Source organism: Heptranchias perlo, chromosome 37 (genome assembly GCF_035084215.1).
Source record: "Heptranchias perlo isolate sHepPer1 chromosome 37, sHepPer1.hap1, whole genome shotgun sequence".
In the NCBI taxonomy this organism is placed as follows: Eukaryota; Metazoa; Chordata; class Chondrichthyes; order Hexanchiformes; family Hexanchidae; genus Heptranchias; species Heptranchias perlo.
This window is the reverse complement of record NC_090361.1, coordinates 966717-994011: the sequence shown is the minus strand read 5'-3', so window position 1 is coordinate 994011 and position 27295 is coordinate 966717. Positions and strand designations below refer to the sequence as shown.

The following is a 27295-nucleotide window of genomic DNA, read 5'->3' as shown; positions in this document are numbered from 1 at the left end:
GTGCAGAAGTTCAAAGAAAAACCCAAATTGATGTTCTACTCAAAATGAAACAGAAGATGACCAATTTCACAGGCTATCTATCGCAAGCCAAAAATAAATTAAATTTTCAAAATGGAAAAAAGGCAAATTCAGCCAATTCAAAACTACGGTCAATGTAAGCAAATTTAAAGGCGCTTCTGGTGGCTGTACACTGACAGGACATATCTCAGCTAAAAGTGACCTGCCACTTGATGCAGCAAGGCTCATGGAAAACCTGGGGCTGGCACACAGAAAGTGACAGCATACTTTGCCCGGGTTTCTGTCCCCTCCAGCACTGGCACATCACAATCTGACTATAAACTACAGCCCAGCTCTGGTGCCAAGAAGATTTTGTGAGCATTGGGAAATCCTGGCAAATATTCACTCACATGACATGGTTAAGAAAGAGCTGGATGCTATTCTTGCAGTTTCATTGTTGAATAGCCTGTAATGTGATTTACAGTTAGCTAACATGTGGTGCATGTGATCTTCTGCAACTAATCATCACAGAGCCCTCTCTGTCACTCAGTGTTGAATGACTAACATTTTATAATCACACCCCACCCCCAATATAAAAGTTACATAAAAGGAGAGCTGTTCTTGATTTGGTCAGCACAAAATAAATAGTCACCGAGAGGAAACAGAAGCAGAGCTGAGAGAAAAACCTAGGCAACAACAATGTGAGTTTTCTGAAATAGTATTCTCTAGATTTACATAAAAAGTCACTGTACTTTTAAAAAAGAGTAACTCATTGTGTGTGAAACACTTTGAAAAGTTTCTGAGAGATATGATAATGAGCTATATAATTGCAAATCGTTTTCTTTCTTTTGTATGGAAGTGAATAATCTGTCTTGCACTAAATGTGGATCAATCGCCACAAATGCTACACAAACTATTAAAATGCAAAGTTGATTTCCAGCAACATTTTGTGCACTGATCTGCGATATACTTAACCAGAATGCATCAAACCTTTGCTGCAGTACACAAACTCATTTATTTAGAAACAAGTGATTTTATACTTTACTGATAACTCAATGGTGTTATTGTGCATTTGTTTACAAACCCACCACAGTCAACTGTCTGCTCCATTGTTAAGTACAGGTTCCTTTTAAAAGGTCACATTTAACCCAAGTCTTTTCTGTGGAATTCTGTTGAGCTTGGAGTATATTTAATAAAACTTCATTTCCACATAAGCGTGTACTTTCCAGTCTTATTTGAACACTACGTGTTTCAGCAGTGATAATTTGTTAGGTGTCTATCAAACGGGTCAGTGTTGAACAGTAAATCAAAAGCAAAATACTGCAGATGCTGGAAATCTGAAATAAAAACAGAAAATGCTGGAAAAACTCAACAAGTGAAGCAGCGTCCGTGGAGAGAGAAACGGAGCTAATGTCGAAGACCTGTCGTCAGAACACTCAGTTCTCTTGTTTCTTTCTCCACAGATGCTGCCTCACTTGCTGAGCTTCTCCAGCATTTTCTGTTTTTATTTCAGTGTTGAACAGTGCCTTCTTGTTAACTCAGTCCCAGAGTCTCCGCAGTGGAAATGTTACTTTGTGCTTCCTAAATTTCATTATTTAAGATTAGTAACTTTTAAAAAAGTACTTTTTAGTCAAGTTTTTTATTGGTCATTATCTTGACGTTGGGATCGTAGGAGTGCAGAGCTCAAAGTGGAAAGCTCGCCATCTCCTTTTTTTGATTTACCAACTTGACACCATTTCCTATTGGGAACACTCGAGGGCAGACTGGAAGCAGTCTGTTTCGCACTCTCAGAGGACCACTCTTGAGAGCTGGGAAAAGGCAGGTCTTGGACTGCCGGAGATGCAGAACGTATCTCCATTCCACTGATGGTACCAGTGGTGGAGCGAACACAGCTGTGCTAATGGTACGCTAGTGATATAAAAACTGCTTAAGTACAGAATCACTTCTATTTTTTAAAGCACTTTTATTGTATCTGTGGTTTTAAGCATTTGAAAAGAGTTAGTCCCAATTCCTTGGCGCAGTGTTAGGAAAGTAGCAGGAAACAGGACAAATCAGGTGAGAGATCTAATGGTTTGGGGAGGCTTGCAGCACAATGAGCAATAGGCCCTCTTCCTATTCTCCGTACACCCTCACTAGTAGCGCCTAGCCCTTTAAATCCCCTTACGCTGTACCATCTTCCCCACTTCTTCCCCTGCTCCATTCCTATCCCGTCATCCTACCCATTCTTTTGACTACGCTGACTTGCATCACCTTTTTGGCGCTCCTCAATCTATGAATTGCACTGTACCCTGCTCCTTCTTCTCCACCCTAAAGTTGTTGCTTTTAAAACATAAGTCTGTGATTTGGGAAACAGGTTTTTAGTTTTTTAAAAACACTTGAAGAGTTAATTCTGTATTCAGCAGCTTACTTTGAATGTCCCATTGAGGCATACTATCCTTCTGATCCCCGGTCGCCTGTGACCTGCATCATCTTGTGTGTGTTCAGAGCAGCACCAATGACACCTAGGGTTGGGAGGACTGAAAGCTAAGTATACTACCTCATAGTATCATAGAATGATACAGCACAGAAGGAGGCCATTCGACCCATCGTGCCTGTGCCTGCTTTTTGGAAGGAACATAGGAACCTAGAAACAGGAGTAGGCCATTCAACCCCTCGTGCCTGCTCCGCCATTTGGTAAGATCATGGCTGATCTGTGATCTAACTCCATATACCCGCCTTTGGCCCATATCCCTTAATGCCTTTGGTTGCCAAAAAGCTATCTATCTCAGATTTAAATTTAGCAATTGAGCTAGTATCAATTGCCGTTTGCGGAAGAGAGTTCCAAACTTCTACCACCCTTTGTGTGTAGAAATGTTTTCTAATCTCGCTCCTGAAAGGTAAGGCTCTAATTTTTAGACTGCGCCCCCTACTCCTACAATCCCCAACCAGCAGGAATAGTTTGTCTCTATCCACCCTATCTGTTCCCCTTAATATCCTTAGTACCCTGTTCTATCCTTTTTTGATCCAAAGTGGATGTCCTCACATCTGTCTACATTGAATTCCATTTGCCACAGTTTTGCCCATTCACCTAATCTATCAATATCGTAGGTCGTGCCTGACAAACCTGATTGAATTTTTTGAAGAGGTGACTAAAGTAGTGGACAGGGGAATGTCAATGGATGTTATTTATGTGGACTTCCAGAAGGCATTTTATAAAGTCCCACATAAGAGACTGTTAGCTAAGATAGGAGCCCATGGAATCGAGGGAAAAGTACAGACTTGGTTAGGAAGTTGGCTGAGCGAAAGGCGACAGAGATTAGGGATAATGGGTAGGTACTCACATTGGCAGGATGTGACGAGTGGAGTCCCGCAGGGATCTGTCTTGGGGCCTCAATTATTCACAATATTTATTAACAACTTAGATGAAGGCATAGAAAGTCTCATATTTAAGTTTACCGATGACACAAAGATCGGTGGCACTGTAAGCAGTGTAGATGAAAACATAAAATTACAAAGCGATATTGATAGATTAGGTGAATGGGCAAAACTGTGGCAAATGGAATTCAATGTAGACAAATGTGAGGTCATCCACTTTGGATCAAAAAAGGATAGAACAGGGTACTTTCTAAATGGTAAAAAGTTAAAAACAGTGGATGTCCAAAGGGACTTATGGGTTCAGGTAGATAGATCATTGAAGTGTCATGAACAGGTGCAGAAAATAATCAATAAGGCTAATGGAATGCTGGCCTTTATATCTGGAGGACTGGAGTACAAGGGGGCAGAAGTTATGCTGCAGCTATACAAAACTCTGGTTAGACCGTACCTGGAGTACTGTGAGCAGTTCTGGGCACCGCACCTTCGGAAGGACATATTGGCCTTGGAGGGAGCGCAGCGTAGGTTTACTAGAATGATACCTGGACTTCAAGGGTTAAGTTACGAGGAGAGATTATACAAATTGGGGTTGTATTCTCTAAAGTTTAGAAGGTTAAGGGGTGATCTGATTGAAGTTTATAAGATATTAAGGGGAACAGATAGGGTGAATAAAGAGAAACTATTTCCGCTGGTTGGGGATTCTAGGATTAGGGGGCACAGTCTAAAGATTAGAGCCAGACCTTTCAGGAGTGAGATTGGAAAACATTTCTACACACAAAGGATGGTAGAAGTTTGGAACTCTCTTCCGCAAATGGCAATTGATACTAGCTCAATTGCTAAATTTAAATCTGAGATAGATAGCTTTTTGGCAACCAAAGATATTAAGGGATATGGGCCAAAGGCAGGTATATGGAGTTAGATCGCAGATCAGCCATGATCTTATCAAATGGCAGTGCAGGCACGAGGGGCTGAATGGCCTGCTCCTGTCCCTATGTTCCTATGTATTATTGAGTGTGTGTAGTGGTCTGGAACCCTGAAGAAAGGAGTACATTTATTTTAAAATTGTCATTCCCCTTACACGGGGTGGGGGGAGGGGCAAAGGGGAGATGGGGCCTTGGGCAAACCACCCCCCCTACTTCTCTAATGGCAGGCAGGCAGTGGACTTTCCAGCTGCATTGGGCAGACTGCATCGGAAATGTACCCAGGGTGGTGCAGGCATCTGTCACCCCATGCAAATGAGGCGCCCTCTCACTGATCCATCAAACTCCGGGGGAGTGGTCAGTGCTGCAGCGTAACCACCAGGTTTGCAGCTCACCAACTTCTGGGGTCTCTATATATTATAAACAGATGATAGCAATAACAGGAAGCTTTGTTTACTTTTTTTTTAAAACCAAAACTCTGGGCTCAATATTAAGATGGAGGCGGGTTGGCTGCAGGGGGTCGACTGAGTGCGTGGGTAATCCGCCCAGTGAACTCGGGGTGCTCCGCACGCGATTGAAGACTAATTGAAGCCACTTACCTGTGCTTCCGGGTTTTGTGCTGGAAAGCTACGCAGTGGGCGGACTGCGCACCCGCATCATAGGCTGTCAGCTGGGGGAGCCCTATTTAAAGGGGCAGTCCTCCACTGACTGATGCTGCAGAAAGGAGCCAAAATTACAGCATGGAGCAGCCCAGAGGGAAGGCTGCTCCCAGGTTTAATGATGCCTCACTCCAGGTCCTACTGGATGGGGTGAGGAGGAGGGGGAGGACAGAGATCTTTTCCCCGGCAGACAGGAGGAAGTGGCCTGCCTCTGCCACCACGAAGGCCTGGCTCGAGGCGGCAGAGGAGGTCACCAGCACTACCAACATATCACGCACCTGCACACAGTGCAGGAGGTGCTTCAATAACCTAAGTAGGTCAGCCAAAGAGAGTACACTTACTCATTCCCCTACACTCCGTCTGCCACATCACTGCCCCCACCCCACATCTCTTTCTGCACTGCCAACGCTACTCTATTACATCACTCCTCACACCCACTCAAAGCTCATCCTCATCTTACCTGCACTTACTCAACTTGCCAGTACTCATCCCACCACAACCACTCAAACCAATCCTCATATAATCTCATGGCTCTGTCTCATACTCACCCTCATGCATCTCTTTCATGTTCAGCCTCACTCAACCTGCCACTACCTGTGCTGCAGCCACAGGGCATGCATCACATATGTGCAGTAGGCAGCGTAAGGCAAACGTGTCATGAGCACGATGGGGATGCACAAGGGTGTTTGAGGGTTTGTCATGGTTTTTACTTATATTTGATTTCTGATCAACTCACATTACATATTATATTGTCATCACTACTGCCACGTCTTTGCAAATCTTGTCTGGTTTGTGCAATAATGCTGTTTCCTGAGGATCACCATGAAGACCCACAATTGATGACACCCATTGTATCACTGCAGAGTGGGTGTAGGTGTATTTGCAGGGCTCTTTTGTGCAGATGACTGAGAGACACTGGCGATGTCCCCGGTGGCACCCTGGAAGGATGCGGAGGAGAAGTTGTTGAGGGCAGTGGTGACTTTGACAGCGACAGGTAAGAAGATGGTGCTCGGGCCAGCCGGGAGCAGCTTGGCATGAAGGAGGCTGCAGATGTCCACGACTACATGTCGAGTGACTCTGAGCCTCCGTGTGCACTGCTGCTCAGAGAGGTCCAGGAAGCTGAGCCTTGGTCTGTAGACCCTGTGGCGAGGGTAGTGCCCTCTGCGACGCATCTGTCTCTGCGGTTGCCCTCCCTCCTGCTGTGCAGGTGGATGTGTCACAGCACTCTGTTGAGGAGCTCCACGTGTCAGAGGTGGATGGCGTGGCTGGTGATGCTGTTCGTCTTCCGAGGAGGTCATGACTGCAGCTACGGCGGCCCCCATCCGGAAGATGTACGTTTGAGGGGGTCCGCAAGGTAGGTAAATGTGTCTGCACACCGGGGTTGAGGTTGCAAGTTGGTGAATTTTGTTGTTAGGAGGAGGGTGGTGGAGGCTAAACTTTGTCCAAAGTGACAGAGTGGCCTCCTGCAATGAGTGAGGGTCTCAACCCCCACCTGTCAAATGGACCTTTGCAGCTGCCACAGGCTGGTGGCTGCAACACTTCCATTTCAACCGGGAGTGTTTCCCCCAGTACGGGAAACACATTGGGCTCGAATTTAGCAGGCCTGCGGGTTCCCAGCGGGTGGTCCTCCGGGAGCGTGGAAAACGCGGACGGCTAATCGTGTGCGTCCCCCACGCGATCGCGGGATAATTGGACCCATTAAGCCCAGCTTCCGGGTTCTGCGCTCCCCAGCTGCGTGCCGGCCGGCTGCGCATGCGCAGTACCGTCGACGCGATGTAGGAGCTCCAGTTAAAGGGGCAGTCTCCCAAAGCCCCTCCTGCTACAAGCAAGCGGTTTGAGACGATGGCTCAACAAAGGGGAAAGGCTGCGCCCCGTTTTTCAGATCTGGCACTGCAGCTGATGCTGGAGGGCGTCAGGAGGAGGAGGGAAACACTCTTCCCAGAAGATGGGCGCAAGTTCCCTGCCGCCGCAACCAGGAAGGCATGGGCAGAGGTGGCGGCGGAGGTGAGCAGCAGGGGCAACACCCCAAGGACTTGGGAGCAGTGCCGCAAGCGCTTCAATGACCTGACTAGGTCTGGCAAGGTGAGTACACCAACGCACCCTCCCACATCCCGTCCCCACCATCACGCCAAGCAGATCACAACCCCCTCCTGCACAGCCACCACTGCGCTCCATCAGCAATCCTCACAGCCACTCATTCACCATCCTCGCCGTGCATGCAAGTACCCACCGTCCCTGACCCCACCCGAACACTACCACACACCCCAATCCCCATGCAATGGGATGGGCACGTGGCCCACGCTTCCCCCCATCCGTTCCGCGCCACGCTCAACCCAACCACACCGATGCTCGATGCGTCTCACGATGCAAGACGCACCCACTCACACATCTGTGTTTTGCCTTCACAGGAGAAGAGAAGCAAGAACAATAGGGAAAGGGCACGCACCGGAGGTGGGCCGCCGCAAGTGGTGGAGCTCACCGACGCAGAGGTGGAGGCGCTCGACCTCGCCCGCACGCGACATTGCCTGTCGGTGGCCGATGGCGAGTGTGTCGCTGCCGAAACGGCCGGTAAGGGAAAGCTGACACTCAACACCCATGATCGCGAGTTACCGTCTCATCACCTGCCATCAGGCGCACTGTCAAGTTGGTCCACATGCCTCAAAGTGCCCTCTGTTCTCTTGCAGGTCCGTCTTTGGGTCAAGCGAGCGTGGAGGGCGATTCCTCAGAGGACATGGCGGTCTCTGAGGGTGCATCGTCACATCAGAGCCAACCATCCACCAGCGCAGAGACACGCACCTCGGTGGGTCCCCCTCGCCAACTAGTTGGGGTAGCACTTGGTGAGTCACTGCGCACGAGTGAGCATGAGCAGACCCTGGTGGCAGGGGCAGCCGCGGAGGGTCCGCGACGGAGGGAGCACTCATCTCCAGGCTCTGCTCAGCCGGACCCAGATGCTGAACCCAGGGGGCCACCAGTGAAAAGGAGAGTCGTCGAGGGCCACCAGCTAATTGCTGAGGTACTGGCAGAGGTGCCGCGCGCTTTGTCCACAATAGCGCAGGCGATGGAGGAGTCCAACTCCTGCATGTGGGCATTGGTGGCGCAGGCACAGGAGGGTACCGGCGACACAGTGTCGCGGGTAGGTGCGGGACTGTCTGCGGTGGAGGACAGGCTGGCCTCCCTCGAGCGTCACGCACAGCTCCACTTCGAGTCCATGCAGGCCCTGACAACGTCTGTACGGATTCAGGGTGAGCAACATTCCGACGCCACCAACAGGCTGAGGGACACACTAGGGGTGGCCTTGCAAGGCCTCACACATGCCATCCAAACTGCCGTCCAGCAGGGTGGAAGGGGTGATGTGGGCCGAGGCCAAGAGAGGGATGATGGTGACCGGGGACATGGAAGCGGGGACGCCTCTCAAGGCGTCCCCACGTCCCACCCGTCGCCCACCTCTCAACCAGTACCCGCAATGGTGCCTCCTCTCCAGGTGGCCGAGTCTGCCCCTGCCCCGGTGCAGGAGGAGCAGTCTGTGGAGGTGCCGTCACGGGCACCGAAACCCAGGGGCCGTCCGCCAAAAGCATCTACCCGGTCAAGGCAAGAAGACGAGCAACCTGCCACTACCTCTGCTGGAGCCACAGGGGTAGCACCACGTAGGGGTTCCCGGAGAAGAATTGCAAAGGCCTTATAATCACAAAGGGAATACACCAGGGTGTTTATTATTTTGTACTTTGTTTCTTATATAATGTCACATTCCAGATATTAAATAGTCTATTCTCACCACTCCTGCCACCTCTCGTCCATTCTTCCGCGGCTTGTGCAGTAGTTGCGTTCCGTGGAGGCCATCATGACGGCAAACACCTGCTGCCACCCATTGGGCACACTGCTGTGGGTGCAGGATTACTGGCAGCACTCTTCAGTGGAGGGGGCTGGTATGGCCGCTCGCATGTGCAGGTGAGGAGATGCGAGCGCCTCGCAGTGTCTGACTCTAGGAGAACCGTTGACGTATGAGTGCCTCCCTGGCCCGGCGACCATCCCGGTGAGTCGCGGCTTGGCGCATGGGTCGTCCAACATCCTCTGGCGCGTCCTCCTCCTCCGCCTCCTCCTCCTCCTCCTCCTCGCCCTCGCCTTCCTCAATGTGGGTGGCGGGTGTGGATGGGGCCTCCTCCAGCGGCACCCCTCTCTGTTGGGCCATGTTGTGCAGGGCACAGCAGACAACTATGATTCGTCCCACTCTGAATGGTGTGTATTGGAGCGCTCCCCCAGAACGATCAAGGCACCTGAAGCGCATCTTGAGAAGCCCTATGGTCTGCTCAATTGTAGACCTGGTAGCAGTGTGGCTGTCATTGTACCGACGCTCCGGCTCGGTGATGGGGTTCCTCAGAGGTGTCATGAGCCACGTGTGGAGGGGATACCCCTTGTCGCCGAGGAGCCAGCCGTTGCCGGCGTTGGGTGCCTGCAGGATGGGCGGGACGGCGGACTCCCTGAGGACGAAGGCATCGTGGCAGCTGCCGGGGTATCTGGCGCACACGTGTAGGAATCTCTGGCGGTGGTCACAGATGAGCTGGGCGTTCATGGAGTGATACCCCTTCCTGTTGATGAACAGCCCTGGCTCATGCGGAGGTGCCCGTATTGCGATGTGGGTGCAGTCGATTACACCCTGCACCCGTGGGAAGCCGGCCATGGCATGGAATCCAACCGCCCTCTCCATCTGGCTGCGCTCGTCCATGGCGAAGTTGATGTAGTGGGAGGCCCTGCGGAACAACCCATCGGTGACCTGCCTTATGCACTTGTGTGCAGAGGACTGACAGACCCCGGTGATGTCCCCGGTGGCACCCTGGAAGGAACCGGATGCGAAGAAGTTGAGGGCAGTGGTGACTTTGACGGCGACAGGTAAGAAGATGCTGCTTGGTCCATCAGGGAGCAGCTCGTCGTTAAGGAGGCTGCAGATGTCGGCGACTACCTGGCGACTGACTCTGAGCCTCCGTATGCACTGCTCCTCGGAGAGGTCCATGAAGCTGAGCCTCGCTCTGTACACCCTGTGCGGAGGGTAGTGCCTCCTGCAACGCATCTCTCTCTGCGGTTGCCCTCCCTCCTGCTGTGCAGGTGGGTGTGCCGCAGCACCGTGTTGGGGGGCCCCACCTCTCCGAGGCGGACGGCGTGGACTGCGAGGCTGCTGGGGCTGGTCATCCTGTTCGTCCTCCGACGATGTCAACGCACCACCCATCTGGCAGGTGTTGGTGTGAGGGGTTGTGCAGGGTAGGTGGGTGGGTCCTCGGACTGGGGCTGCGGTTTCGTGTCGGTCTGTCCTCTGGCTTGGCGGGGGTTGGTGGAGGGCAGGGGTTGCCCTATGTGACGCGGTGGCCTCCTGCGTGGGTGAGGGCTCTCCCCCGTGGAGCGCACCTTGGCACCTGCCACAGGCTGCTGGCTGCAACACGCCTGGTTTGAAAGGTACTGTTTCCCCCAGTGTGGGAAACTGACTGCGTTGAACCTAAAATCCCACACTTCCTCTTTTGACAGCTGCTTCAGCTCATTAACTGACCACAACGAGCAAGTTAAGTACTCTCAAGTGGAACTCCGCTGGCTTTAATTGCCTGCGGGATTCCCACCAGCGGGGCTTGCGCGCGCAGCCCCGCACGTCAGCGCGGTACCCGGAAGTGGCCGGGATTTCGTCGCGATCCGGTCACGTGACCGGAGATCGGGATTTTCGGGGCCACCCCGCTGGAAACCCGCAGGTAACCCGACCCTAAAATCGAGCCCATTCAGTTTAGATGAAAATCCCACCCTCCTAAAATATCCTACAAATCAGGTCTGCTAACGACTTGAAGTATCCAATTAATTGGCTTAAGTGGGACCCCGCAGGCTTTAATTGCCGGTGGTAGTCCCGCATGCGGGGGCTGAGTGCGCATGTCTGCACGTCACTGGGGAACCCGGAAGTGGGCAGGTTGGAGCCGGACTCCGGACCCGCCCGGGGAATCCCCAATTTTCGGAGCCCCCCCCCCCACTCCCCGCCACGAACGCACCCGCTTGGACGTCCGAAAATCGAGCCCTCTGTTTCAGTGTCTATGAAAAACCACTCAGCAGCTCTTCTAATTACAGTAAAAAAGTTTAACAAAAAATTAAGCTACTTTTTCTATTTTCTCAAAGAGCTGCATTATCAAGAAAAAAAGATCTTGTGTAGCAGCTACTGTGCATAAATATAGAGAGAGAGTGTGATGCTTTAGTAACAATTGTGAGAAAGTGTGTAATCTGAATCAATGTAAAATTACAGTTCCAGCTGAAACCATTGAGTGCAGAGGCATGAGGAGATAAAAGGGTTTGAGGTTCTTCAATTTTTATTTATACTGCTGAAGCAATAAAAAAGCTAAATAAAACTGAAAAGGCTGCCATAAAATCAGGTATTCCACAAGAGGATTGAGTGAAATGCCTGGAACAAAATATTGATTCTTCATAGCTGTGTTTTGGATGACTATATCACATCTGCTAACCACACACTGATGCTGATGGCAAAAGGATACCCAAAGATATCCAAAAAAAGGGACTGAAATGTGTGAATAATCAAAGAATTAATAATAATAGCAGCAATAAATAAGAAGGGTGTAACACTGTCAATTGTATTCCTGTGATTTATATCAATTAGTGTTAATTGTATTCAGGTGGTGGGTATCAATTGGGGCTCTCTTGTATCCATATATAAGATAGCTTATCTAGTGTATGTAATGTGGATCTCTGTGAATAAAGGCTTGGAAGCAACTGAAGACCAGGTTCTAGTATTCTATCCTTCACCACCGGGCTATCCAGCTTATAACACGAGAATAGAATCTCATCAAAATAAAAGCATATACAATAAATAAATGCACTGGCTGTGTTGAGTTACGCAATGTCAAGTGGGTCAGCAGCAGTGGCTATAAGTGGCCTCAGTGCCATTGGTTAGGGAGGAGAGAATGTGCTAGGGTTCCTGCTTCTGATCCCCACCCTACTGCAAAGTCCATGTGTGAGGACAGGATCAAACTCAGCTGTGATGACCCTCACAGTCGAATAGCCTGACACCACCAATTATTATGGCTCACACACGAAAAATGGCCACTTGTGTGAGGTACCCGAGGGTTGCATGCACCCATGGACCAACCCCCAGCATGTGCCAGTGCCTTGTGGAGAGTAATGGGGAGAAAATTGGAATTGCTTTATACAGCAGAAACAATGATAACAAAAATTAAACTTTCTTTGTGCCCTAGATTGCATTGATTGACTTCTTCTATTGCCACCTAGTGCTATTTCCACTTTCACTAAAAAATTACGATTTAAATCTACATATAAAATATATATGTTGCTAAAGGAGGGATGGGCTGCATCTAATGTGTTTGAGTAGAACAGATAAAAAACTGTAAAATATCATCAAGTTTTTTTGTTTCATTTTGTTTGAATAATAAAACTAAGAAGTAATTTAAGGAATGAAATATATTTATTACATTGGTGAGTTGGCGGAGGCAAGAGTCCACGATAGAGTAATCGTATGTGGATTCTGGGTGGAATCGGACTGATGGATAGAATGGTCTTAATTTTTTTCCCACCAAACATTAGACTTTTATAATTTTATTTGATTTTTTACTTTACTCATTTTTGAAAAGACAGAAACGACTACTGAAAAATTCCAGGGAATTGTTTTGAGAAATAAAAATGGAAAATGCAAAACTTTATTCACATTGTTTTAATTAGTTCCATTTGCTTTTTTCCCCCTCAGGTACTGGGCTGGACTGATTATCCTATTGTGCCTTGGGCTGACAGAAGCTGGGACCAGGTCTGAAAACTGATAAGTGTATCTAAACTATAACGGATAGTGAAATTTAGATTATAAATAGTCTGGAACATCAACATACTCTGCCAGAGTAGCAGGATGTGGCTTTACATCTGTATTTCTCCTTGTGCTGAATTACAAATAAGTGCCTGATCACTATCTACTGACCTCTGCTGCAATAATGTACATGTTGATGTTGGGTGAGGACAGGATTGGGTTCAGGTATGATGCCCTTATAGTCAAATAGCCTGCCAACACACTGCCTACAGTCACACTTGAAGAATGGCCACTTGGCAAGATACCAGAGGGTGCTAATTACCATAGAGCCGTACCTCAAGAACAGTCAGTGCCTTCGGGAGAGGAGAGGAGAATAGGGAAGAAAATTAACAAAACAAGCACAATGCAGTCAGCTTTTGACCAGGTACGAGATGGATCGCTCCACAAAGTGAGGCACTCTGTCTTAGGCATGGATGTGAGGAGGCTGATTTACTACCTCTTCCCATGACCAATCGCAGTGTGGCATTGGTGATGGCCGAGGAATAATCTTCACCCTTCTATGTGTCGGAGAAAGTAGCCATGAACTGCCAAACAGAAACATAGAAACATAGAAAATAGGAGGAGTAGGCCATTCGGCCCTTCGAGCCTGCTCCGCCATTCAATATGATCATGGCTGATCCTCTATCTCAATACCATATTCCCGCTCTCTCCCCATACACCTTGATGCCTTTTGTCCAGAAATCTTTCTAGCTTCTTTTTAAATATATTCAGTGACTTGGCCTTCCACAGCCTCCGGTGGTAGAGAATTTACCTCTTCACCACAGGTTCACCACCCTCTGAGTGAAGAAATTTCTCCTCATCTCAGTCCTAAATGTCCTACCCCATATCCTGAGACTGTGACCCCTCGTTCTGGACCCCCTAGCCAGGGGAAACATCCTCCCTGCGTCTAGTCTGTCTCGCCCTGTCAAAATTTTATATGTTTCAATGAGATCCCCTCTCATTCTTCTAAACTCGAGTGATTACAGGCCGAGTCGACCCAATCTCTCCTCATACGACAGTCTGGTGAACCTTCACTGCACTCCCTCTATGGCAAGTATATCCTTTCTTAGGTAAGGAGACCAAAACTGCACACAATACTCCAGGTGTGGTCTCACCAAGGCCCTGTATAACTGCAGTAAGACATCCTTGCTTATCCTTGACATCCTTGAGATGAAGATTTAGGCTGTATTTTCTGGCATGCGATAGTGTTAACAAGTCTATAACTCACAAAGGAAAATACTGGGTTTATACAAAAATAACAGCAGTTTTTGGACTTATAGGTCACTTAAAAATATGTTCAATGACTCTAGAGTTAGTTCAGTGAGTAACTCAGTCATTCAAGTCAGGAAGGTGCCTGGCCTGTACTGAGTCAGCTGCTCTCAGCCAGGCCAGTCATAGAGGCCCTACAATTGGCCTCAGTGTCCCTGAGTTAGGCAAGAAAAAAAAAGGTGTCCAAGGTTCCCACTGCTGATCATTATCCAGCAATTCTTGCTGAAAAACACCCTTCTCGACACTGAATGAGCATTTATTCACAGAGATCTGCTGTGATGTCTCTTACTAAAATTGCCATAGAATCATAGAAGTTACAACATGGAAACAGGCCCTTCGGCCCAACATGTCCATGTCGCCCAGTTTATACCACTAAGCTAGTCCCAATTGCCTGCACTTGGCCCATATCCCTCGATACCCATCTTCCCCATGTAACTGTCCAAATGCTTTTTAAAAGACAAAATTGTACCCGCCTCTACTACTGCCTCTGGCAGCTCGTTCCAGACACTCACCACCCTTTGAGTGAAAAAATTGCCCCTCTGGATCCTTTTGTATCTCTCCCCTCTCACCTTAAATCTGTGCCCCCTCGTTATAGACTCCCCTACCTTTGGGAAAAGATTTTGACTATCGACCTTATCTATGCCCCTCATTATTTTATAGACTTCTATAAGATCACCCCTTAACCTCCTACTCTCCAGGGAATAAAGTCCCAGTCTGTCTAACCTCTCCCTGTAAGTCAAACCATCAAGTCCCGGTAGCATCCTAGTAAATCTTTTCTGCACTCTTTCTAGTTTAATAATATCCTTTCTATAATAGGGTGACCAGAACTGTACACAGTACTCCAAGTGTGGCCTCACCAATGCCCTGTACAACTTCAACAAGACATCCCAACTCCTGCATTCAATGTTCTGACCAATGAAACCAAGCATGCTGAATGCCTTCTTCACCACCCTATCCACCTGTGACTCCACTTTCAAGGAGCTATGAATCTGTACTCCTAGATCTCTTTGTTCTATAACTCTCCCCAACGCCCTACCATTAACGGAGTAGGTCCTGGCCCGATTCGATCTACCAAAATGCATCACCTCACATTTATCTAAATTAAACTCCATCTGCCATTCATCGGCCCACTGGCCCAATTTATCAAGATCCCGTTGCAATCCTAGATAACCTTCTTCACTGTCCACAATGCCACCAATCTTGGTGTCATCTGCAAACTTACTAACCATGCCTCCTAAATTCTCATCCAAATCATTAATATAAATAACAAATAACAGCGGACCCAGCACCGATCCCTGAGGCACACCGCTGGACACAGGCATCCAGTTTGAAAAACAACCCTCGACAGCTGAAACAAGAAAGACCGTTAGGCTCATCAATGCTCATCCTGTCCATTAGATGGTGCAACCCAATGCACAGCCCTCCCCAACTGCTAATAATGTCAACTCCTGGAGGAGGCAGTAAAACAGAGAAAAATACTGTAGCCAAACACAGGAAATTCCCCCTAGATTCCTATAGGCATTCAAGCAGGCTCCAGGAGACTGTGGTTACCCATGACAAATCACTAAACATACTTAACTATCTCCCTCCATCACATACTTATATGTCCCAATGTCTTTAGGAACATAGGACTGTACAGGACTGGAAAGGGCTATTTCTATCATTAAGTCGTATCCCAACAGTCACTGACTTCCTACCCTACTACATCTTTAATCACCTTCAATAGCGTATCTGACAAAAATGTAACTCACTTTTGAAATTTAATTAATATAATAAGACTTAACACAGCATGCAATGTAGACATGGAATGGTTTGACTAATCTTCACCTCTAATTGTTTTTTAATTTTTCTTCAAGCAGTTATTCTAAAGCACCTCCTTGCAGAGAAGTAAAGGAATGTTTCAATTATGATCTTGCTTGTGAAAACCCAGATTATGAGGTGAGATAAACAGATAAAGTGAATATCGAGAAAGAAGCTGGGATGTTTATACACCCAATATGGAATGGGTTTTTTTTTGCTTGTTGCTTGTCCCAGACAAGTAGAAATAGAAAAGGAATTAGAGTCATAGAGTTATACAGCACGGATAGAGGCCCTTCGGCCCATCGTGTCCGCGCCAGCCATCAAGACCTGTCTACTCTAATCCCATATTCCAGTATTTGGTCCGTAGCCTTGTATGCTGTGACATTTCAAGTGCTCATCCAAATGCTTCTTGAATGTTGTGAGGGTTCCTGCCTCCACAACCCTTTCAGGCAGTGAGTTCCAGACTCCAACCACCCTCTGGGTGAAAAAGTTCTTTCTCAAATCCCCTCTAAACCTCCCGCCTTTTACCTTGAATCTATGTCCCCTTGTTATAGAACCCTCAACGAAGGGAAAAAGCTCCTTAGTATCCATCCTATCTGTGCCCCTCATAATTTTGTACACCTCAATCATGTCCCCCCTCAGCCTCCTCTGCTCCAAGGAAAACAAACCCAATCTTCCCAGTCTCTCTTCATAGCTGAAGCGCTCCAGCCCTGGTAACATCCTGGTGAATCTCCTCTGCACCCTCTCCAAAGCGATCACATCCTTCCTGTAGTGTGGCGACCAGAACTGCACACAGTACTCCAGCTGTGGCCTAACCAGTGTTTTATACAGCTCCATCATAACCTCCTTGCTCTTATATTCTATGCCTCGGCTAATAAAGGCAAGTATCCCATATGCCTTCTTTACCACCTTATCTACCTGTTCCGCCGCCTTCAGGGATCTGTGAACTTGCACACCAAGATCCCTCTGACCCTCTGTCTTGCCTAGGGTCCTCCCATTCATTGTGTATTCCCTTGCCTTGTTAGTCCCTCCAAAGTGCATCACCTTGCACTTTTCCGGGTTAAATTCCATTTGCCACTGTTCCGCCCATCTGACCAACCCATCTATATCGTCCTGCAGACTGAGGCTATCCTCCTCGCTATTTACCACCCTACCAATTTTTGTATCATCAGCGAACTTACTGATCATACCTTTTACATTCATATCCAAGTCATTAATGTAGAATTGTTGGATTCTATCAGTGGTTCTTTCATTAGATCTTCAAGACAAAACAACACTGTATATACTCTTGCTGGAGAATTTATTTAATCTCTGCTAAATAATTAATGACACTTCAAAGATCAATTCATGGTATTAAAGTAGCAATTCATTGATGAAGTGGGTGAGGACACTGTTCTTTCACCACTGGATGGGATTTGGATTTGATCCAGACCAGACTGACGAACAAAAGTTTCCTTTCTCTGCCAGCTGTAAGCAACCTACAAGGAATGAGATTGGACAGTCTCAACCTAGCTTCTAGTGGGTATGGATCTAGACCACAAAAACACTCACAATTTGGTCCAAACTGTCACTGTCACTAAGAGAACCAGAAAGATAGTTGATGTGGGAAATGGTGTAGTGACGGTGTTCTTTTGAAGTTAGCGTTAAGACATATTTTGTTTGAGCCAAGTAGTTGGAGCTTTAGCTAGTTTGGAGATGAACTGGCTGCTTAGTGTTTAACCAGTACCTTTCTTTGCTGCTTCACATGCAGGTCCGTCATTATAATGCTTCAAAGTGGGTTGCAACCAACGTTACATCCCTTTTTATGGAATACGCTAGCTATCAAGGATTCACAAGGCTCTTTCAGTACATCCAGAGCAAAAACGAAGAAGGTACAAATATGGGAACAAAAATGAAATATAACTACCTACCTACCCACAATCAGATTAACTATAAGAATAATTATTTCCGAAATAAAACTCTATTTCGAAGCATAAAACTTTTCCTCTCACAAAATAAATTGCTTAACATTTGAAAAATGCATTCCAACATATCATAGTGGTCAGTTGTGCTGCTTTGGGGAAGAGACTGGTGGAGAGCAGGCACTTCCCTATAGGGAGGAAAAATTAAAGGACTCTCACCCAAGGTTGTTCTTGCACACTTTCCAGCAACTGCTTTCAGAGCAGATAAAGCCTGAGATATGGTTGTGCATCTGCTCATCCTTTCAACCAGGGACGATGTGGGGCACAAGAGCACCCAAGCAAGTTGGAGAGGCAATACCATCCTAAAAAAGAATTAAAACCGTTTTTATGGAAAGTAGTTTTTTTTTGGTAGTCCGTTAAAAGTACTTTGCATAATTACCTAACAAATAAGGCTGTGCCAGGATTCTGCCATTAGCAAAGTGGTGAGTTTTGAGGAGGATCTTAAAGAAGTGGAGGACGGTGACAAGCCGGAGCGGTTTAGGGGAGGGAATTCCAGAAAATGGGTCCTAGCAGACTGAAGCCATAACCGCCAATAGTTGGGTAACGGAAGAAAGCAATTCACAACTGGCTGGAGTCAGAGTAATAGAGAGCTTGGGAGAAATTGTAGGCTGGAGGAGCTTATGGAGGCAAGGTCATAGAGGAATTTAAAGACAATGACAAGAATTTTATATTTGAGATGTATCAGAAGTCAATGTAGGTGAGTGAGAATGGGATGATGGGGGAGCAGGATAATTTACAAACAGCGGAGTTTTGAATGAGTTATAGCTTGTGAAGGGAGGAAGGCTGGTTGGATCAGTTGAGTCTGGAGGTGCCAAAGGCATATGGTAGATGGGTTGAGGTAAGGATGGAGTCAAGAGATGTTACAGGGGTGAAAGTAAGACAGTGAGAATATGGGGACAGAAACTGAGCTCAGGGTCGAACAGGACTCCAATGATGCAAATAGTCTGTTTTAGGCTGAAACAGTGGCCAGGGAAGGAAATGGAGTCAGTGGCAAGTGAAAGGAGTCTGCGGTGGGGGCTGAATACAGTGGCTTCAGTCTTCCCAATATTTACCTGGAAGAAATTACAGATTATCGAAGATTGCATGTCAGACAAGCATTCTAACAGCACAGAGGCAATAGAGAGATCAAGGGAGGTGATGGAGAAGTGGAGCTGGGTGTAATCGGCATACATGTGGAAGCTGACCCCATCTTTGCAGATAATGTCACCAAGGGGCAACAGACAGATGAGGAAGAGGTGACCAAGGATGGAACCCTGGAGGACTCTGAAGATGATACACAGAAATACATAAAAGTTATAACATGAAAACAGGCCATTCAGCTCAACCAACCTGTGACAATCTGTACCCTCCATGTGAGCAAATAGTTATATTCACATTTACCCACCCTGTTTGGGGTTGTAACTTCTAAGTATTTCTATACATAGTGTACCATGATTGCAGTCCCGGAGAATGTCACTTGTGACTTTGATGAGGGCTATTTTGGTGCTGTGGGAGGGTTGGAAACCAGAATAACGGGATTCAAACATGCAGTTGCAGGGGAGATGGGCATTGACTTGGGACACAACAACATGTTCCAGGACGTTGGCTAGGAAAAGGTTGGAACTGGGGCCATACCTACTGAGAACAGAAGGGTCACAGGTGGGTTTTATGGGGAGAGATGTGATGATGTTGAGTTTTTAAGAGGGGGGTCAATGCCAGATGAGAGGGAACCATTTACAATGTCGGCAAGCATGTGGACCAGATGACCAAAAGCACGGTTGAAAAGATAGGTTTTGAGGAGGCTATCAAGGGCAAGAAAAGAAGTAGTAAGTCAGAGAAGTTTAGAGAGAGAGTTCCAGAAAGGGCAGCCAAGACAGCTGAAGGCTGTGCCAAATGGTGATGCAGCAGTGCCAAGGAAGACACATAGGAGACCAGAACTGGAAAACCAAGGGGAACGGCCTGGCACATAAAGTTGGAGAAGGTGCTTTATATAAATGTAAGTTACTGAGGATGTGGGGAGCAGGAGTGAATTGGACAGTATCTTGAGGTATAAAAGAACAAGAGAAAAATTTAGAGGATTAATAGTCATACTAATATCGATAAAATGGCGAGGGATAAGAAAGGATTGAATAAATAGAAAAAAGTTGCAGGCTAGAGGTGAGTTAAGCATCACCTATTAGATGATAAACTTTTTTTTAAAAAGTGCTAGAAAGCAGTTTAAACAGCCTATTTAGATACACTTGAGCTCGATGGACTTGAGCTTTATAGAGAGCTAAGAGTTTTGAGAGGGAATCTAACAATTCGCATGACAGAACAAACTGAACCTCTTGAAGGCAACTTTAGCCATGGAGATGTGATAATTCCATTGGAGATGAAAGGAGGTGGTGAGACTGTTAATAAAGTATGATTAAGAATGGAGCCATCAAATCTCTTCACATAAAAACCTGAGTGCTTTACAAGGGAGAGGTCACTGATTAGAAAGTGGGGGGAACTGGGGAGGAGACTGAAGATAACCTTGAATAGGTGTTTAGGAGGTTTATGAAGTTAGAGCGAGCTAACAAGATGAAGTAGTTTTGAATGAGTATTCCATAGGCAGGTCATAGTGGCTGAAAGTTGAGTCTCCAGTAGTGGAGTGGAGAAGGATGCGGGCTGAGAGGTATAACCAGTGAAGACTCTCTAAGTAGAGTGACGCAATACCATGCAAGGTTTTGAAAATAAGGACAAGGATCTTGAAATCGATTTGCATAGGAAGCCAGTGGAGTTGGGTGAGGACTCAGGTAGCAGAGTTCTGGATTAGCTGGTGTTTGTGAAGGGTGAACGTGTAAGCTCAGCGAAGAGAACATTAGAGATGTTATTGGAATCAATTCTGAGGGACAAGATAAACCGTCACTTAGAAAGGCACGGGTTAATCAAGGACAGTCAGCATGGATTTGTTATGGGAAGGTCGTGTCTAACTTGATTGAATTTTTTGAGGAGGTAACAAGGAGGGTAGATTAGGGTAGTGCATTTCATGTAGTCTACATGGATTTTAGCAAGGCTTTTGACAAGGTCCCACATGGCAGACTGGTCAAAAAGTACAAGCCCATGGGATCCAAGCGAAAGTGGCAAATTGGATCCAAATTTGGGCTCAGTGGCAGAAAGCACAGAATGATGGTTGATGGGTGTTTTTATGACTGGAAGGATTTTTCCAGTGGGGTTCCACAGGGCTCAGTACTAGGTCCCTTGCTTTTTGTGGTATATATTAATGATTTGGACTTGAATGTAGGGGGCATGATTAAGAAGTTTGCAGATGATACAAAAATTAGCCGTGTGGTTGATAGTGAAGGGAAAAGTTGAAGACTGCAGGAAGATATCAATGGACTGGTGGGCAGAAAAGTAGCAAATGGAATTCAATCCAGAGAGAGATAATGCATTTGGGGAGGGCAAGCAAGGCAAGAGAATACACAATAAATGGGAGATACTGAGAGGTGTAGAGGAAGTGAGGGACCTTGGAGTGCATGTCGACAGATCCCTGAAGGTAGCACGGCAGGTAGATAAGGTGATTAGGAAGGCATACGGGATACTTTCCTTTATTGGCCGAGGCATAGACTATAAGAGCAGGGATGTTATGCTGGAATTGTATAGAACACTGGTTAGGCCACAGCTTGAGTACTGCACACAGTTCTGGTCACCACATTATAGGAAAGATGTGATTGCACTAGAGAAGGTACAGACGAGATTTACGAGGATGTTGCCAGGACTGGAGAACTTTAGCTATGACGAAAGATTGGATAGAAACATAGAAAATAGGAGCAAGAGCAGGCCATTCGGCCCTTCGGGCCTGCTCTTGCTCCTATTTTCTATGTTTCTATCCAAATGACCATGGCTGATCGTCTAACTCAGTACCCTGTTCCCGCTTTTTCCCCATATCCCTTGATCTCTTTAGCATTAAGAAATATATCGATCTCCTTCTTGAATACATCTAATGACTTGGCCTCCACTGCCTTCTGTGGTAGAGAATTCCACAGGTTCACCACCCTCTGAGTGAAGAAATTTCTCCTCATCTCGGTTCTAAATGGCAAACCCCGTATCCTGAGACTGTGACCTCTGGTTCTGGACTCCCCAGCCATCGGGAACATCCTCCCTGCATCTAGTCTGTCTAGTCCTGTCAGAATTTTATATGTTTCGATGAGATCACCTCTCATTCTTCTAAACTCTAGTGAATATAGGCCGAGCCGACCCAATCTCTCCTCATACATCAGTCCTGCCATCCCAGGAATCGGTCTGGTGAACCTTCGCTGCATTCCCTCCATGGCAAGGACATCCTTCCTCAGATAAGGAGACCAAAACTGCACACAATACTCCAGATGTGGTCTCACCAAGGCCCTGTATAACTGCAGTAAGACATCCCTGCTCCTGTACTCAAATCCTCTTGCAATGAATGCCAACATACCATTCGCCTTCCTAACTGCTTGCTGCACCTGAATGCTCGCTTTCAGCGACTGGTGTACAAGGACACCCAGGTCTCGTTGCACCTCCCCTTTTCCCAATCTGTCACCATTCAGATAATAATCTGCCTTTCTGTTTTTACAACCAAAGTGGATAACCTCACATTTATCCACGTTATACTGCATCTGCCATGTTCTTGCCCACTCACCCAACTTGTCTAAATCGCATTGGAGCCTCTTTGCATCCCCCTCACAGCTCACATAGGATAGGCTGGGGTTGTTTTCTTTGAACAGAGGAGGCTGAGGGGTGATTTAATTGAGGTGTACAAAATTATCATGGGACTAGATAAAGTGGATAGGGAAGACCTTAGCAGAGAGATCAATAACCAGGGGGCATAGACTTAAAGTAATTGGGAGAAGGATTAGAGGGGAGCTGAGGAAAAAAAAAATCACCCAGAGGGTGGTGGGCGTCTGGAACTCGCTGCCTGAAAGGGTGGTAGAGGCAGAAACCCTCAACTCATTTGAAAAGAACCTGGATGTGCACCTGAAATGCCGCGATCTGCAGGGCTGCAGACCAAGTGCTGGAAAGTGGAATTAGGCCGGGTGGCTCATTTTTGGCTGGTGCGTACACGATGGGCCGAATGGCCTCTTTCTGTGCCGTAAATTTTCTATGATGTCAATCCTTGAGAAGAAGATAGGTGAATGTTTCAGCTGCAGTGGAGTGAAATAGAGAAGGCAGACGTGCAGGTGAACGAAGATAATCTTGGTAAAGAATCGGATGTGGGGTTGAAACTTCAGCTCAAGGTCAAATGGTTTTGAGAAGGCTTTTAAAAGAGAGAGGTAGAGAAGCGGAGAGGTTTAAGAAAGAAATTTCAACGAGTAGGAGCAAGTCCGTTGAAGGCTCTGCCACCAATGATGGGAACAGGGGAGGATACATAAAAGGCCGGAATCAGAGGAGCAGGGTGTTCGGGGGTAGGAATGGAGAGGTGGAAGAGGTTGCAAAGATAAGGTGGGACAAGGATGTGGTGGGATTTAAAGATGAAGACCAGGATTTTAAACTTAAGGCATTGGGGGAAAGGGAGCCAATATAGGTCAGTGAGGACAAGGATGATGAATGAGTGGTACTTAATGCAGGACACAGTTAGCCACCCCCGCTTGATTAATCTTATTTTGTCTTCTATTCTATTAAACTTGTTAGTTCCTTGCACTACAGGCTTTGCCCACCTAGTTTTTGCAGCAGAAAAAATCTCAGTATATTAACAGGGTATAAGATTTTCGCCTGAATATCTACGGGGGTTTATTCCAAACTTTCACTGTAACTTCAGTGTTTACTCCATTTCTCCAGGATTTCTGCCAATCTGATCAGGAGAATACTCATGGATAGTCTACCCCAATATGAATAAACTCTAACAGTGTAATTTAAACACAGGCAAGCATATCAACATGACAGCTCCTGTTCTGCTTAAGATTCCTCAAAATGAGAGAATAATGGAATTCAAGAAGTACATCATCTACTTTTTGCTGCCAGCTGATCATCAGCAGAGTCCCCCGGCACCCATTGACACTGATGTGAGTAGCTAGATAGTTCAACATTTATATAAAATGTACCTTGGACCAGAATTATGTTTGCCTCATTTCTTTATTTTCCTGCCCCTTTAGCTTCCCTCTGTAATATACCAATTCACTGGTTGAAGGGTGGGGCAGCTAACCTACTCCAAGACTTTGGTAAATGCCACTCATAAGGCCACCGAATAGTACAGAAGTCGAAAGGGTGCATCACTCTCCAATTTCCCTCCCTCCATGTGAGAAAAACACCTGGCCCCTCAGAATAATACCTGATGGTGAGTTGCAGATCAGGTGCTCGGCACATGGGAAATCAAAAGAAAGGGAGAGTTGTTTCCTACCCATTCAACCTTGCTGTCCTAAAGCTGGAATTAATGACAATGTGCTTTTGAAGCAGAAAAAGTGTGTGTCATTGGATCCGGTTCCATAACCCAGACAGATAACAATCACTTGTTTCTTTCCTATATATTCATGATTCAGCACGTTGGAACATAAATGCACTGCACCACAATGTCTGTAAATGACTTTTTTATGTAGCTGTCGCTGGGGAGTCACAACCACAGCTGTATCTGTCCAGGCAGCCATGCTGTTTTTGTTACCTCAAACAACAAAGTTTTATGTACATTCATTCCCTTTTTAAATTCTTTTCACCTTAGTATCTCCCTTCAGCATGCACTGGAGGTCAATGATTCCATTTACTCCCAAGCACAGGAGTGGCATAGGGCAGAACATTTGACCTCCAATTTTTCTGCCCTCGCTGAGGGCTAGCATCATGTCTCTGCTTAGTGCCTGTCAAATTAGATCAGGGCCTTATCATCTTGCGAATTAAGAGGCACAAACCTACAATCTACCATTTTATGGCACCAGACAACTAATTAAGTTTTAATGCATTGATTCCTCTTATCACATTAACCAATTGATACCTGTTCACTGTTTATTTTTCCAATTTCTACCTACCGACAATTTTTTTTTCTTTTATACTTAACAGGTTTATTTTGTTGACCTCCCAGAGATGTATGCCTATGTGAAATCCTTTGGTGGTTGGTTATTTACATGGAATTCAAAATTCTATGCCTCAAAATTGAAACAACAGCTGCATAATGTTGGCGAGCACTTTGACTCCAGTTATTACTATGATGCTGTCTACAACAGGTAACAGCTTGGTGCAAGTTTAGGAGACTGTTGCTTTAATTCAATGGTTAGCTGGGTAATGGAGTGAGCTGAATACCCATTGTGTTGCAGTGCAGGGTTGCAAGACGCATGATCACATCTGTAATCCTCTACATATAGTTCACAAATACAACCAAGCTGAAATGGGGAGACACCAACTATTCTTTCAACTCCAGGCAGCCAACTTAATTGCAGCACTGATGGGGATCTGGGAGCAGGGTGACTGCCTATGCTCTCAGGTACAGATGATGAGCGTGAGATCCAAGGAAGGTGAAGGGAATACCTTTACAAAGGTGTCTAAACAGTGACCTCAAGAGCAATGCAGTGGGGGTATAAACTGGTGCTCCAACATGGGGCAATGGGAAGTAGATGTGTATCTGTGATTCCTCATTATGATGCGATTGCAACCTTGACCATGCCATTGGCAAGCAAAAACAAGATGCTTCCCCTGTGGAAGAAAGGAAAGTCAATATGTGCACAATCTTAATAGTGGCTAGCTATGGAGAAGAATTGCATCTGTCTTGCTTGATATTTTCTGTCTCCCTCGGATTAGCTCAGAAGGGGAGGAAGTTGAAGAAAAAGATTGTCCCATTCTGTAATGTGTATATTCATTTTTAAGTATTCACTTCAATAATAAAGGGATTCTATTAAAATCAACCATTTTTTATTTCTTTTTCATGTAGCCCAATGACATTAGTTGATCGGCACAATGAAGTATGGTATATCGCAGAAGGAACTCCAGTATGTCCAACCTCAGCTCCCTGACCTCACCACATATTACCACCTGAAGAACTTTCCATGTGACTTTTTAAGTGGTCCATGGTACAACTCATAACATCTGTAACCATAGCCTATAGATTTTAGCTTCATAGAAAGAAACATGCGATTGTTATCTGTCTGGATCAAGGAGTCATATCTAATTAAATACTTTTTCTGCTTCAAAAACACTTCAGTCATTAACTCCAGTTTTAGGCGGGCAAGGTTGGACTGGTAAGGGACCGTGAAATGGAGCCACCTCTCCTGAAACCAAGCTTCAGTATAAGTGTTTTGTTTATTCAGCCAACTACTACCCTACTTCAGTTATTGGTATTCAATTACCAGAGATTAAAAAATTGTCTTCCATTCTGCAGTTGTCCCTTCCTTGTCTTTTAAATGCCATAGTTCTCAGCTGATAATTGGACTCATGAACAGCCCTCAGGCATTGGAAAAACATGTAAGAATGCCCCACACATCTCTCTAAACTTCAGATGACCTGTTCGCTGTGTGAAAAATCTGTACCCAAACACTTCATGGCACACAAAGTTACTTCACCAATGCATAACTCCAACTGTAATTGGAGGTCAGAATTTCTTTTTGAGGACATTTTGGTCTAGAGCCATAGACTGAGCTCTAGGTATACCTATCTAACAGAGGATCTAAGTAAATTATGCTGATTTTGCTTCTGAAAAGTAGTACTATTGACATTAAATAATTACTTGTTCACATTTCTCAGTCTGTACTGTTCTAGTACTCAATCCCTGCCATTAGTTGCTAACGAACCACAAAACTGCCCTTGGGGTATTCTTCAGCAAGAATTGAGTACTGCGGCATTTCAATCTAGTACATGTTCATACTTTAATTTCTGGCCTGTCAGGCTTTAATGGATAATTTCTTCTGGCTCAAGATCTCAAGATCATGGAAATGTTCTACCCATTTCAAGCTTGACTGTAGTCTATTCAAGATGCTGATATGTTGTCCTTTCAAATATACATCTGAAATTTTGGAAAGAAAATAATAACACCTCTGACAGACTAATTTCATTTTTATCCCCATAGCCCCATGACTAAGTTCAAAGTTTTGTTTAAAACAGGCCTTAAAAAGAACTGTGGGGGGAAATACACGTTTGCTTTTTATTATATGTATCATTATTGAATCTGGTCTCTATATTCTAATATTGAATAGACTATAGGAATGCAAACAATCATATAATATTTCATTTTATTTCAATAAATGAGTTACAAATTTACATCGTTTGTATGTATTCTGTGACAGGTTCTCCGTTATTGCTTCCTGTTTCTGTCGATATTACATGGTATTAGAATTGAGACGCACCTGCAAATCAGACTCTCTAATCTAATGACTGTCTGTCACACACAATTTCTGCCATGAAAAATGTTCTTTTGACACAGTAAAGGAAAGTGAGGGAAAATAAATAACATGGTAAATTTTCTGCTTTTTTTTACTGCTAGCATGAAGCCTCATTTGCTGTCCGTGCATATTGGGAAATCAAGAAACCACATTCATTTTAATAGATGCAAAATTAGGGTCTGCTGGCATATAATTTCCCAACATCCACTCCCAGCAGGTGAGGCTTCCTGCTAGGGGCACGGAAGAAGAA

At 46.0% G+C, this 27295-nt stretch overlaps 1 protein-coding gene and 1 long non-coding RNA gene across 2 annotated transcripts in view; one reads left to right on the top strand and one right to left on the bottom strand.

The window, feature by feature from the left end:
- The window catches only part of LOC137304259 (uncharacterized), a 72304-nt gene that overhangs the window by 44142 nt on the left and 867 nt on the right, over positions 1-27295 (bottom strand). Inside the window, exon 3 of the long non-coding RNA XR_010958531.1 lies at positions 17939-18081. This is a non-coding gene — a long non-coding RNA (uncharacterized lncRNA). The remainder of the gene's footprint in view (positions 1-17938; positions 18082-27295) is intronic.
- Positions 631-26871, top strand: LOC137304257 (heme-binding protein 2-like). Its single transcript, XM_067972810.1, has 7 exons — positions 631-698; positions 12660-12716; positions 15878-15956; positions 17569-17689; positions 23615-23754; positions 24737-24900; positions 25602-26871. Coding segments are annotated over exons 1-7 (645 nt in total). The 5' UTR covers positions 631-696; the 3' UTR covers positions 25684-26871.

Excerpts from the sequence above, each read along its gene's own strand:
- LOC137304257 (XM_067972810.1), top strand. Across the intron at positions 15,957-17,568 it reads GTGAAAACCCAGATTATGAG|GTCCGTCATTATAATGCTTC; the intron begins GTGAGATAAACA and ends CTTCACATGCAG. Across the intron at positions 17,690-23,614 it reads CCAGAGCAAAAACGAAGAAG|GCAAGCATATCAACATGACA; the intron begins GTACAAATATGG and ends ATTTAAACACAG.